At 39.9% G+C, this 14,439-nt stretch overlaps 2 protein-coding genes across 3 annotated transcripts; one reads left to right on the top strand and one right to left on the bottom strand.

Moving 5' to 3' along the window:
• Positions 1 to 2,423: 2,423 nt before the first annotated feature.
• On the bottom strand, positions 2,424 to 3,255 carry LOC110314841 (alpha-defensin 10-like). Of its 2 annotated transcripts, none has more exons than XM_021189055.1 (2): positions 3,080 to 3,255; positions 2,424 to 2,526 (listed from the first exon to the last, which is right to left on the bottom strand). In XM_021189055.1, exons 1-2 carry the CDS (start codon positions 3,253 to 3,255, stop codon positions 2,424 to 2,426), a joined length of 279 nt encoding a protein of 92 aa, XP_021044714.1. The 2 variants fall into 2 exon arrangements, with proteins under 2 accessions (XP_021044714.1, XP_021044713.1); XM_021189054.1 differs by having other exon boundaries at positions 2,424 to 2,533; positions 3,084 to 3,255.
• A 6,328-nt stretch (positions 3,256 to 9,583) lies between these two features.
• Positions 9,584 to 10,461, top strand: LOC110314845 (alpha-defensin-related sequence 1-like). Its single transcript, XM_021189060.1, has 2 exons — positions 9,584 to 9,757; positions 10,295 to 10,461. The coding sequence occupies exons 1-2, from the start codon at positions 9,586 to 9,588 to the stop codon at positions 10,459 to 10,461; spliced, it is 339 nt and encodes a 112-aa protein (XP_021044719.1). The 5' UTR covers positions 9,584 to 9,585.
• The last annotated feature ends 3,978 nt before the right edge of the window (positions 10,462 to 14,439 follow it).

Here is a 14,439-nt window from a genome sequence, read left to right as displayed (position 1 = left end):
TGAATCTGTAAACATGCCCTAGTTAAGTGACATAATGTCCTGTACTATTTGGGGTGCTTTGATGAACAACTTCTTAGTCTTTGTATATCCAGTTTTCTACAATGGGGATGCAGCATTAGTGTGCCAACCATATGTGGTTCAGGTCTCTGTCCATGGGGAGGGATGTAGTGGGGTGATCTGTATGGCCTTGGTGATTGCTAGAACATGAGAAAGACTAGCAAGTGTTTGTTATTTTTCTAGGATTTCCAACTACAAATTCTTTCTAGAAATGCCTTTCATTCTATCTACAAATTCTTTCTAAATGCCATTATATGAGAGCTATGAGGAAAAAACGAGAAACAAAAGCCAGGGAATCACTTTATTTTCTGAACCAACAAGTTTTGCTAATCAGAATTACTTTTTATAGTTCTCAAGAATTTGTGTGAAAATACTGAGGCAGGGGTGTTTCCTGAATCTGAATTCAACACTCTTACACACTTGGGTGTGTGATCATTACTAACAAAGGGCATCTGTCCTGAAAGAGCTGGTTACATGTGTTCCCAGTGTACCCTGTGTATCATTGTTCTCAGCTGACTCTCAAGCTCAGCTTTATTGAGGGAAATTCTCAAAGAACCAGGATCTTACACATCAGGAGGCATGAAGGCAGAGGAATAGGTTGCAAACCAGGAGCTTTAGAATAACACCCAAACTGGGGAGAATCTGGGCACTGGCAAGTGTGGGGGTATGTGTTCATTGTCTAGAGAGTTGAAGAGAGTGAAGATAGGCTCCATGTCACCTAAGGGGTCCAAGTTTTAAGAAGATGGGAAGGTGAACATCTGGGCAACAGTAGACTGGAGAATGTTTTCATCTAACCAGAAAGTTTCTTAAATGATCTGAGTAACTTTGAGTGGCAAAGGAAAGTTGGGAAAGCACAGAAAATATGTTCTCCTAATCCCTTATATTCTGTTTCTGGTTTCAGAAAAGCAAACTTTCAAATAGAAATAAACTCTTTAGGCCACAGAGATATCTTTGTGTATAGTAGCTCTCTATATTGTACATTATTGCCAAGACAGATCCCTAAGTAGGTGAGTTGATAAGAGAATATGGTACACATATATAAACTCTCTCTCTCTCTCTCTCTCTCTCTCTCTCTCTCTCTCTCTCTCTCTCTGTGTGTGTGTGTGTGTGTGTGTGGTGTGAATGTGTGTACCTAGTGGAATACTACTCAACCATAGAAAGATGGAAAGATAAAAAGCAATGTTATGGCAGGTGAGGATAGAATATTGCTACTAGATTCTGGCAAGGTGAAATAATGTTGAGGGGAGTTTGATTTAATGGGTACAGAATAAAATTTAGGTAGGAACAATGAGTTCTGATGGATTATTTCACAAAAACATTGTTGAAAATATTAATGGATTTTGTATTTCAAAACACTTAGCACAGTAGAATTTAGGTGTTTCACCATAACAAAATTAGAAGTACCTGAGGTGACAGATATGATACTTTCTCAAATAAATCATTTCACAGTGTGCACATACATGCATAAACCCTTACCAATAAGCATCTAGAATTTTCACCACTAGAATAGGTCATATTAAAAACAGTGAAACCTTGAATTTTGCAAGAAAAATTCTCCCCAAATTATAAAGGGGGAAGGAAGAATACAAGAGCTTATTGTATCCAGGCTCAAGAATTTGCAACAGGGAGAGGCGTTGAATAAACTCTGGAGACAAAGACAAGACACTTTTATCTATGTGAACTAGAGGAGAGGCCTTGGAGACCTTGGTAGTGAGGTTTACCAATGTGACTGTGTCGTAGGTTTGCACATGATAGTGTGGGATGCCCTGCGTTTCATCCTACTCATTCTGTCTCTGACTAACTTTTTCTAATATTGATAAAAGTTGTCTCCACACAGCCAAAAAATCACCCACGGCTTAGAAGCCAGAGGCATAATTCTGGTCTGGTTCATTAAAACTTTAACACTTTTGAATGATACAGTAGCTTTCTAAAAAATATCATTTTAGAACTGTGTAAACCTCAAACCCAAAGTGGTAGCTTTTGTTAACATATAGGTAAGGTCTTTGAGAATGAGTCAAGACTACCTGAAGGCCGAGTAAAAATTCAGGAACAGCATATGTGAGGATGATGAGCAATAGGAGCTTTCTATACATTTTGTGTCTGAACCTGGAGTCATCCCTAAATTGATATTATTTGGAGCCAGAATTTTTCAAGTAAAATATTAAAGTATTCATTTATCTACAAATGTTTCCTTGAAGTTTCTGATACTTTATATACAGAGTCTTGACTGAACCTTGTAGCATACATTGAAATAATATACATACACAGGAATCATACTGCAAACAATTTATTGACAAGTAGCCATCAGACCCCAGCATCAGTGGCATCAGAGCCCATGGTCATCTTGTCCTCTGTAGTCTCCATGTTCAGCGGCAGCAGAGCGTGTACAATAAATGACCTTTGCTGCAGATTCCATTCATGCGTTCACTTCCTTTGCAGCCTCTTTCTCTACAATAGCATACCAGATCACTCAATGCTGGAGACACAAAAAGAATCAGGCATTTAAATTCAAAATTGGCTGCATGTAATAGTAAGTGATCCTATGTGGATATGTGATAAAGCATGAATGCGCTTTGCAGGCCACAGTACAGTCTTCAGCATGGATATCTCAACCAATAACACACTTCGGGGGTATTGGTCATGCACTTGAGAGCCATTCTGATGTGTCTGTAATTTCTGTGTTCCTTTTGTTACCATGTAGACACTTTAGTATACTCTTAAATTGATTCAAAGTTCCTTTACACAAAGAAAAATTTCTACTAATACCCAAGACTTGTCCTGTTGTAGAAGCATCTACTCAAGTATTGATTGTTGAAATTGCCATGTGTATCTTTCTACAGTAGAAGCCTTTTGAGAAACAAATTCAATTCGAGTTACTTTACTCCCACTACTACTGTTATGAACATAAAAGGAATTAAAATAGAGTTGCCAAGGGAGCCACATTACTTTACCAGGATTCTAGGGCTCATCTTCATCCCTCCCTCAGGAGACTGCAAGCATCCATCACACTGGGCACAAGTACTCACATTCTTCTTGAAGAGCAGAGCCTTCTGGGCCTCCAAAGGAGACAGACATAGCCTGGTCCTCTTCCCCTGGCTGCTCCTCAGCTTTAGTCTCTTCATCTGTGTTTTGGATGGGATCAGCCTGGACCTGGAAGGCCAGCAGGACAAGGGCAGAGAGGAGGACAAGTGTCTTCATGGCTGGGAGTCACCTGGAGGATTGGTGAGCAGGAGCCCAATGTGTGGAGAGTGAGGACTCAGCCTGTATTTATAGGGCAGAGTGTGGTCCCCCCTGAAAGAAGACACTCATTGATGGGAACTGGGATAGGCTGTTACCCTCCAGTTCCCTTTAATGTTCCTCTGTCCTCAAGGCTACCATCATGATGTTGCTCTGTGTGTTCAGTGACACCACCCCTCCCACTGATAATGATGAAGGGGCCTGGCTATCTTTCCCTGTTTCCCATCTGCTTGAGTATTTACCTCTCAGTGGTTGGGGAAGAAAAGAGCTGTGCACTGCCTAAACTATTAAGCTCATGGAAGAAAGGTATTTTATGTTTTGGACTTGTAGTGCTTCTCCGAAAGTCTGGATCAGACCTTGACCAGGTGGACTGGCGAGTGAGCTCTTTGCTTGAGTCAGATAACATCAATTATCCTCATGAGGGGTAGCTTTGTGAACCCCCTACTTGGGGCCATTATAGAGATAGTAAGATGGCCTTATTGTGCCCCTAGTCAATTGAGTTTAAGAGACAGACTTTCCCAGATTGAAGCTAGAGTGAGTTGTTCTGTAGAAGCCAAAGTGGCAGAACATGTAGCACAAGAATGTGCTTCAGGAGCATCTCCATTCTTGGGACCCTCCCCCCATCCATGCGTCATTTCTCATGTCTGAGATTCTGCAATGTTTTTACTTTCATAAAATGAGTACTGATCTACAAGGAATGACATCCACAATGTAGAGAGTGTCATAACGTAGTACCCAATCTTAAGAAGTGTCATGATGTCATATATGACCACTGTTCTGTATGTGTTTCATCCCATTTATCACAGTACATATACACCAAAAGGTACAGCACTTAGCACTATTCTCAGTCACTGTATGGAGTCCCCCTGTCACAAGTGCCACCTCATATTTAAGTGTTAATTCTCTTCATTTGTTAAAATATTTCTATATACAGTTCTGTACAATAGCTAAGCAGCGAGAATAGTATTTTACACACATATTAAACTTCACACACTCACATACATACATAGATAGATAAATATCTATCTATATCTAAATATGTATATGTACAATGTGACATGACCTCTTGAATATATCTGTAGACTTTAATTTATGAGTTAAGAAGCCCATATTATGTTTCAGACACATTATTGTTTTTTCTGATCATCACAGATTTGATCTCAGTAGCACTTTCTAAAATATGCATGCTCAAAAGGCTACCATACTCATGTGAAGGAATTTTATTACTTATTTTCACATTGTACCCTTCCTACCAGTGTCCAGTATAGAACTGGTCATTGAAGTCCCAGAGAGAAGGCTGATCCAGCACAATATATCCTTAGAGAAGAATGCCCTGTGGAAGTGCAGCAATCAAAGTTAGGTCTGCAGCCTTTTTGCATTTTTTTATTGATTTATGTTCTCTTTCTTGTTTCTTCCCAAGTCCTGGTAGCATCAGGTGTCTCACTTGAGGAAAGACACCTCCTCATGGACACCAGAGAAGGCAGAGACCAGAATCCTCTGTCTGTGGAATTGCACGCAGTCATTTACATACTAATAGGTTTATTGAGCCTTGGGGGAAAATCAGTTTTTTACTTTGTGAGTTTACTGTTGGCTGGAATTTTATGGTTTTCCTGCAGATTGATACAAGTACTCTAATGTTTTTCTTATAGTTCTCACCCCAATGTGATAGATGAAATTGATATTTCAGTATTATAACAGTATATTTTTCTCATGCTTTGACACCAGAAGTGTGTGCACTTGTGTTTGCTCAAATGTTCCACTGAGAGAGTAGTTGGCACATTTCTTCTACATTTTTAAAGTATGCTTTACTTATTTTTGCTTTGTAAATGATTTGCCACTCTGTATGTATGTGTGTGCCTATTGTCTGTGGAGAGCAGAATAGAGAGCCCAATTCCCTAGAACTGGAGGTTCAGAATGTTATGAGCTGCTATGTGGGTGTCAGAACTGAACCTAGATCTTTTAAAGAGCACCCAGTATTCTTTACCTCTGAACTATCCTTCCTGTCCCACATTTTCCATTATTAATCTTTAGCTGCTGTTCAAGGGGTCCGAAAATTTTCTCTTGGAAAAATATGTTAAAAATCTCCTTAAAAATTAACCTTTTTCTTTGTTCAGTTTTGTTTGCTGTTTCAAACAACCTGGTATTTAATTTTCTTTAATAATATTTCTGAGTTTTCTTTCTTTCAATTTAAATTTGTAAAACTCAAGCCTGTTTGTTTTAGTGCCATTAGCAAAATTCCTACCACATTCTGTGTTTGAGACAGAGTTACATTTATTACCCACCCATTGCCAAAACTTAGGAAGTTACACCTGCTCATGGAGGGTGTTCAGGATCTTTAATGTTACACCATATGATATCACATGTGACCTCCCAAGGAGACTTTGGGAAATAGGGCTGTGGATGGAGCAGGTGGGCCAGAGGCACTGAAGTGATTAGGGAAAAATGAAGGAGCTCTTTGTAGTCCATTGCCATTTCTTCTTGTGCTAAATCATTTCCAAGCATCATCATGTACTCAAATATATTCTCCAAAGAATGGAAGTTAACCTACAGTGGACTCTGAAACCTCAGATCTTGCACATTACACACTTGTGCACATGGGAGGGCTAATGCTCTTCCTTCCTCACAGGCATTAGGACTCTGCTGACCCATAGGAGGTGCTGGGTAAGATGGGTCACAGCTTGAGAACTTGTTTCTTCTTATGCTCTCCTGCACTGCATCCTGGACTCTAAAGCAGGTTGGGTGTTCATTTCTCTATGTGTTTTCCATCACAACCCAGAATGCAAAAACTCAACTGAACTCAAAGTTACTCTTAGTAATCTACTGTATGTCTGTAGCAGGGATCACATATGTGACTTATTACTTGTGATAACTGGCAAAAAACAATCTCTTTCTTCATCTATTTCTAGAGAATAGGGGTTATTTATTGGTGATCTCACATAAAATCTCAAATAAGGTAATTAGAGAGGCAGAGACCAAGGAGAAGTAGTAGAAAGACCATCTGTCAAGAGATGTCTTTCAACCTTGGACTCCTACAAGTTCTAAGCAGGTAACACAATTCCAATAAATGACAGAAGGCATCACTCTAAAACACAGAAGTTAAGGTGGCATATTGCATAGCAGTAAAGTACAAGAGATCTGGCCACACAGCCTTGTTGCCTAATCTTTAGTGTCTTCTGAGTATGGCAATTAACCTCTTTAAAGTTCCTTTACAAACCCACAAAACACTGGTCAATAAACGTGGCTATTTTATTTTGTTATTATGAGAACCTATTATCCAAAGAGGAAAAAAAATCTTAGCAATTTAGTAAGTGTCAGCCAATATAAATACTCTGTACATATTATATACCTTGAGAATGCTGCCTGGTTTATCACAAGTTTCTATCATTGTTTCTATAAAGTTACAACACAAAGCTGTTTCAGCTCTATAATAAATGAAAATTTAGTATTCTTACTTTAGGTAAGAAGTTGTAAAGATCCATAGCATTTAAATGTTGTATCCAATATCTAATGTTTCCATTTATTAAACTAATGGTGAATGTATCTCCCAGTTTCAAATACCTCAAGAGGTTCATGACTTCCATTTGCTTGTAAAAGAGACCTCACACAAAATAAGCAGCTTTAGAAATTAGGGTTAAAGTTGTTACATCTAAGGATATATGAGCCTGGGATGAACTGAGAACTGATGTAGTATATTCCAGATATTAATGATGATGAGAAGAAGAAAATTAGTAAAGGTCTGACAGTGTCTGAAGACTATGATGAAGAGTGGTTGATGGGAAATGGGATGAGCTTCATATCAGGCCGAGCAATGTACTGAGATCATGGAGACAAACATCCTTCTTTTACAGATGCAACTTTATGAACTAATTTAATCTAGTGCAATTCTAATTATGAAAAAGTGTACGCACGTTTTCTCTGTGTTTATATGCTCTCCACACATGGTGCGTAGTTCCCAGTTAGAAGCTGTACCATGGGCTTGTCACAGAGTTGGCTGCTATGAGTCAGTAAGTATGTGTTGTCCATTTGAAGTTCCTGTGATGAGTGGGATATTTTCAAAAGAAATAAGGTATTTTCTATAAGGTATTTTTTCATGATATCATAGGTTGCTCACTGCAATTTCTTCAGAGGTCCTCTGTAGTGATAAGTGATGTCCTCTGGCCCATGGGGTGGAACTTGTGGAAAATACTGTGTTGATGGAGAAGATGTGATTTCAACAGGGACGTGTCTTCTGAGCATCCCAACCTAAAGCAATTCTCAGTTATTATATAAACTGGCAGTTCCTCAATGTTTGTTCAAGGCCAAGCAAAATGAACTGTTTGAGACTCTTTGGGATTAAGCTAATTTGGGACCTTTCTTTGGACAAAACCATGCTTTCTATCACTAACTCCTGGGAAGTCTGTCTTGTGAAGGCTATCATTTTTGTAAAATTTGTTTTATATCTATACCCTATTGTATGTGTAGAGAGAACTTATGTTCCATAGAAGTCATGTGGAGGTCAGAGGACAGCAAGTGGCAGTCTGTTTGCTCCTTCCACTCTGGAGAGCCTGCGAGTTGAACTCGGTTTTCCAGGCATGGTTGTAGTCTCTACCCACTATAGCCTCTTGTCTCTTGTTTGTCTCATTTCAGTTATTGGCTTTTGTTTTGCAGTTTGCTGCTCTTGTTGTTTTGATATTTTATCTCGTGAACAGCCTTTCTCTTTGACTTTTACTTCATTTCTCATTATGTGAACTCATTGATATTCCTTCTTGAAGTATCTTGTGATTCTCTGAATTAGATTGCTTCAGAAAAATATATGACCTTATCACATGAGAGATGCCTTTGTGAGTGTATCCATCTAAACTAGGGTTATAATAAGAGAAAAATAAGGATCATGGCAGAAGCATCATTTGACCGTCTTCATTTTACTTTGCATCTGGAAACTGCTCCTCTTTGCATTTGCTACTACCTGGAGTCAGGGTTTTTCTTTAAAACAGTTTGATTTAGGAGTCTGACACTTGCATTCCAGAGACTCTTGACTAATCCTCACAACACCATGGGTAAATGGCATGGAACTGCCAGGTCTCAAGGTGAGCAGTACTTTAATTTCTCTTCATTCCTGGTATTCTGTATGAGTAGCTTGTATCACACCTTAGATATAACCAAAAGACTCAGAGTCAATCATGTGAATTGTAGGAATATTCCAAAAATTGTTGGATAACTCTTGGTTAGGCTTGGAGAGGCAGAATGAGCATAAAGTAATTACCAGTGAGTAACATCTTGTAAAGAAATTGAGGAAACAAGGATATTTGTCATTTAGGCTTCATGAGAGTCAGCAGCCTGATCAACTGTCACAAATAGGGTGTGCATGATTGTTGCAAAAGAAAAGCAAAATTACTGTTGCTTTTAAGCTCTGTGGGATCTGTATAAATATTTTATGCATATAGACATATAATAAATAATAGACACTAGGAATTTCCCCTGTATTAGAAGAGCTCAAAAATAACTAAATAAAGTTGGAAGAGGACTTTGGTTTTAAAAAATAGATTCAGAGATAGCAATGATCACGAATAATTTAAGGCAGGAGAAAATTTTAATTTTTTTTTAAATTTTTCCTCATCTCATTTTCCAGAAGAAAAAAAGTTCCTATAAGATCTCATATAGGAACCAAGGCATGTCACTGGGTGGTTCCCAGGATTAAGAGGCATCCAGAGGACACTCTCATCGTATATGTTCTGTCACTCTGACTTCTTCAGAACCACCCACTCTTGCTTCCCTCTGACAAACTCTGTCTCTTGAACTCAATTCACTGGTGACATAAAAGGCCATTTAGTTGCTTGGCCCCTTAGGAGAAGATTCACAAAATCTTCCTTCCTGAGAGTGACTGATAATGCCCTGAATCATGCAAAGAACTGACTGTTCAGTCCACCTGGTCAAGGTCTGTTCCAGGCTCCAAGTTCAAAAGACAATAATCCTTTTCATCATGTACTTATTATATTAACCAGTGCCCAGCTCTTTCCTTCCCCAACCACTGAGAGGTAAATACTCAAGCAGATGGGAAACAGGGGAAAATAGCCAGGCCCCTTCATGGGTGGGAGGGTAGGCAGGCACTGAACACACAGATCAACATCACGATGGAAGTCTTGAGGACAGAGGATCATCAAAGGGAACTTGAGGGTAACAGCCTGTCCAAGTTCCCATCAATGAACGCCTCCTCTCAGTGTGGGGCCTGTCTCTGCCCTATAAATGCAGGCTGGCTCCTCACTCCCCACACACTAGGCTCCTGCTCACCAATCCTCCAGGTGACTCCCAGCCATGAAGACACTCGTCCTCCTCTCTGCCCTTGTCCTGCTGGCCTTCCAGGTCCAGGCTGATCCTATCCAAAACACAGATGAAGAGACTAAAGCTGAGGAGCAGCCAGGGGAAGAGGACCAGGCTGTGTCTGTCTCCTTTGGAGACCCTGAAGGCTCTGCTCTTCAAGATGCAGGTGAGTGGTGGAGCCCTGTGTGATGGAGGCTTGGAGACTCCTGATGGAGGGCTGAAGAGGAGCCTGGAATCATGTCAAGACAGTCTGGTTCAAGTAGTTGTCCTTTGATCCTCTAAGATCTTTCCTGTCTTATTCGTAGAAGTAACATTGAAAGTCAACTTGTTGATCTAAAAATTTATCTGTGAGAAACCTTCTAAATATAGAATATATTGATAAGTCCTTTTGTAACTGATTAATACTTTTGTTGAGGAAGAACAATCTGTTTTGCTTAAAAAACATTGACTTATAAACCAAATGCCAATGTATAAACATGTTCTGTCAGGAAACCACAAAGAGTGTGAAGAAATGTGGTGTGGGTGTCATGTCCTGTACATGATCAACACTTGTTAACTGTCTCACATCCATGGTGCTGGCTGTGATGTCATCAGGACAACAAACCTACTCTGTACCATGTACAGTACATCTTCATAGGATCCTTTACCACCACACTCTTCTATACTTCTTCCTTAAAACCTAATGCTTTGTTTGTGTTCTCAGCCCCAAGAAGGTTCCCGTGGTGCCGGAAGTGCCGACCGTGCCAGAAGTGCCCGGTGTGCCCGACGTGCCCCCAGTGCCCGAAGTGGCCGTTGTGCAATGAAAAGCAAAATAAAACAGCAATCGCCACCCAAGCTCCAAATACACATCCTAAAGTCTGCTGCAGCTGAACGTGGAGTCCGGGTCGAGTTAACCATGTGCTCTGGGACCTCACAATCCCATTGTGCTTAGTCCCGATTTCAGTGCCTTCTCCTATAAACTTCTTGCTGAAAAATTATCTGTGTTTATGTTTCTTTGATGTTTTCTACTTGGCTTAGACAGGACTCTTCCGATCCTTGAAGCAGGATCCTCAGTGAATCCCTCATAAAAGAACTCTTGGTCACATTTTAGCAGTCATAGCCAGGATGAGCAGGAGATTAGATAGAACGAGACAAGACACTCTGCTCTTGTGACTTCTCTATCCACTCTTCCGTTCATTAGATAAGACTCACCCTCATACATGAGTCCCACTTTTTCATGATCCATTTTTCCAATTGAAGGATATGATGTCATTTCCTTTCTATAGCTGTTGTGAACTCTGAGGCAATGAAGATATTTGATCAAGTAACTGTGAGGGAGTACCCTGAGTCCTTGGGCATTTGCCAAGGTGTGGTATAGCTGTGCCATGGAGAATTCCCAGCAGTTTTGAGAGAATTCTCCACACTGACTTCCTTAGTTCCTGTGTCAGCTTGAAATCCCACCAACAGTGCCCGAAGTTTCCCCTTATTCTAGACCCTCACCCCAACTTGTTGACAATTGATTTCTTGATCTTTGTCATTCTTACTAGGGTTAGATGAAACCTCCAAGAACTTTCAGTTTCCATTTCTCCGATGAAAATGTTTAACACTTTAAAATATAATTCTTGGCTACTTTTATTAGTTCTTTGAAAGTTTCCAACAACTGGTTAGCCTACTTGGATAATATTCATCCGTGCACAAACTCTTCCCAGAATCACCCCCTTCCCTAAACACCCCAATTCATTTCCTTTTTCTAAACCATTTGGACCAATTTGTGCCTGTCCGTACTTTTTAAAATTTTCCACTGGAACATGGTCCATTCACTAGGAGATACACTCCTAAAGAACTTTCTCTCTCACCCAGGAGTTAACAACTGGCAATACCTACAGTATATGGGGTAGAGGTTTTGTATCCATCTCCCAGCTCCATGCTGGAATTTGTATGACTTGGGCTGCACAGTACAGCCCTGTCATCTTGAACATTCCTGACCTCATTTCAATCATTTGTTTCTTTGTTTGGTTGGTTTCCAACATTCTGTGTTCAGATCCACGTGTGATTTTAAGTTGGGATTTTTTTATTAACTGTCTTAATTATTTTTTCTAGTTCTTTGTATATTTTAGATACTAACTCATACTAGATTTATAGCTTACAAAGGGTCTGTACCACACTGTGATCTTCAGTTTTTCTGGATTGAGCATTTCCTTTGCTATAGTGAAGGTTTTAATTTTATAAGGTCCCATCGTCAGTTGTAGGCATAAATCCAAAATGGTTGGCCCTAGACACATGGATGTATGAGGAATGTTAAATAAATTCTGTTATAGAAACTTGTATGATTATGTATGCATTAAAAATTATGTGCATATGAATAAATATGTAACAATTATGATTTAAGATTTGATAGTACATAGCTCTTCATAAATATAATAACTTAGCACTGTTGTGCATGTTTTATAAAATGTTTAAAATCTTATAATTTTCTGTGGCACTAACTCTATAGTTTATAAGTCCTCTATCATTCCCAGTGTCTTTTTCTTATTAGATATTTTCTTCATTTACATTTCAAATGCTATCCCCTTTTCTAGTTTCCTCTCTGAAAGTCCCTTATAAACTAGCCTGCCCTGCTCCCCAACCCACCAACTCCAGCTCCCTGACCCTGACATTCCCCTGTACTGGAGTATTTAATCTTTGTAAGACCAAAAGCTTCTCCTCCCATTGATGGCCAACTAGGCCATCCTCTGCTACATATGTAGCTAGAGACAGGAGCTTTGAGGGTACTGGTTAGTTAATATTGTTGTTCTCTTATAGGGTTGCAGACCCCTTCGGCTCCTTGGGTAATTTCTCTAGCTCCTTCATTGAGGGCCCTGTGTTCCATCCAATAGATGACTGTGAGCATCCACCTCTGTCTTTCCAGGCAATGGCATAGCCTCACAAGATATAGCTATAACAAAATCTTGTTGGCTTATGCAATAGTGTCTGGGTTTGCTAGTTGTTTATAGGATGAATCCCTAGGTGGGGCAGTCTCTGGATGGTCCTTCCTTCTGTCTCAGCTCCGAATTTGTCTCTGTAACTCTTGCCATGGACAGTTTGTTCCCCATTCTAAGAAGGAACAAAGTATCTGCACTTTGGAACTCACTTGGTGTTCCTTCTTCTTGAGTTTCATGTGTTTTGCAAATTGTATCTTGAGTAATCGATGTTTCTGGGCTAATATCCACTTATCAGTGAGTGTATATCATGTGTGTTCTTTTGTGAATGGGTTATCACACTCAGGATGATATCCTCCTGATCCATCAATTTGCCTAAGAATCTCATAAATTCATTGTTTTATTTTTTAATTTTTATTAGATATTTTCTTCATTTACCTTTCAAATGTTATCCCCAAAGCCCCCTATACCCTCCCCACACCCTGCTCCTCAACCCACCCACTCCTGGTTCCTGGCCCTGGCATTCCCCTGTACTGGGGCATGTGATCTTTGCAAGACCAAGGGCATCTCCTCCCACTGATGGCCAACTAGGCCATCCTCTGCTCAATATACAACTAGAGACACAGCTCTGGAAGATCCTGGTTAGTTAACATTGTTGCTCCTCCTACCGTATTGCAGACTCCTTTGGCTCCTTGACTACTTTCTCCAGCTCCTTCATTAGGAGCCCTTTGTTCCATCCAATAGATAAATGTTAGCATCCACTTCTGTATTTGCCAGGCACTGGCATAGCCTCACAAGCAATAAGTATATCAGGGTCCTGTCAGCAAAATCTTGCTGCATATGCAATAGTGTCTGGGTTTGGTGGTTTTATTTGGGATGGATCCTGGGTGGGGCAGTCTCTGGATGGTCCATCTTTCCATCTCAGCTCCAAACCTTGTCTCTGTAACTCCTTCCATGGGTACTTTGTTCCCCATTCTAAGAAGGAACAAAGTATCCATACTTTGGTCTTCCTTATTCTTGAGTTTCATGTGTTTTGCAAATTGTATCTTGGATATTCTAAGTTTCTGGGCAAATATCTGCTTATCAGTGAGNTCATATCATGTGAGTTCTTTTGTGATTGGGTTAACTCACTCAGGATGATACCCTCCAGATCCATCCATTGGCCTAAGAATTTCATGAATTCATTATTTTTAATNGCTGAGNAGTACTCCATCGTGTAAATGTACCACATTTTCTGAATCCATTCCTCTGTTGAGGGACATCTGAGTTATTTCCAGGTTCTGACTATTATAAATAAGGCAGCTATGAACATAGTGGATCATGTGTCCTTATTACAAGTTGGAATATCTTCTCTGTATATGCCCAGGAGAGGAATTGCTGGAACGTCCAGTAGTAATATGTACAATTAGCTGAGGAACCACCAGACTGATTTCCAGAGTGGTTATAAGCTTGCAATCCCACCAACAATGGAGGAGTGTTCCTATTTCTCTACATCCTTGCTGCAGCTGCAGTCACCTTAATTTTTGATCTTAGCCATTCTGAGTGGTGTGATGTAGAATCTCAGGGTTGTTTTGGTTTGCATTTCCCNGATGATTAAGGATGTTATACATTTTGTCAGGTGCTTCTCAGCCATTCGGTATTCCACAGTTGAGAATTCTTTGTTTAGCTCAGTACCCCCATTTTTAATGGGGTTATTTGAATTTCTGGAGTCCAACATCTTGAGCTCTTTGTATATATTGGATACTAGTCCCCTATCAGATTTAGGATTGGTAAAAATCCTTTCCCAATCTGTTGGTGGCCTTTTTGTCTTGTTGACAGTGTCTTTTGCCTTACAGAAGCTTTGTAGTTAGGTAACCCAGTCACAAAAGAAGTCACTAGATATGCACTCATTGATAAGCGGATATTAGCCCAGAAACTTAGAATACCCAAGATACATTTTGCAAAACACAAG

Source organism: Mus pahari, unplaced genomic scaffold (genome assembly GCF_900095145.1).
Source record: "Mus pahari unplaced genomic scaffold, PAHARI_EIJ_v1.1 scaffold_6284_1, whole genome shotgun sequence".
NCBI classification, from domain to species: domain Eukaryota; kingdom Metazoa; phylum Chordata; class Mammalia; order Rodentia; family Muridae; genus Mus; species Mus pahari.
Note: the sequence above shows the minus strand (reverse complement) of the source record. Positions and strands in the feature narration are given on the sequence as shown.

What these genes read in the sequence shown, in the direction of transcription:
- LOC110314845 (XM_021189060.1), top strand. Translation starts at nt 9,586, where the DNA reads ATGAAGACACTCGTCCTCCTCTCTGCCCTTGTCCTGCTGGCCTTCCAG. An exon ending in CTCTGCTCTTCAAGATGCAG is followed by an intron (nt 9,758 to 10,294) that starts GTGAGTGGTGGA and finishes TTGTGTTCTCAG; the next exon opens with CCCCAAGAAGGTTCCCGTGG.
- LOC110314841 (XM_021189054.1), bottom strand. Translation starts at nt 3,255, where the DNA reads ATGAAGACACTTGTCCTCCTCTCTGCCCTTGTCCTGCTGGCCTTCCAG. An exon ending in CTCTGCTCTTCAAGAAGAAT is followed by an intron (nt 2,534 to 3,083) that starts GTGAGTACTTGT and finishes TTGTGTCTCCAG; the next exon opens with CATTGAGTGATCTGGTATGC.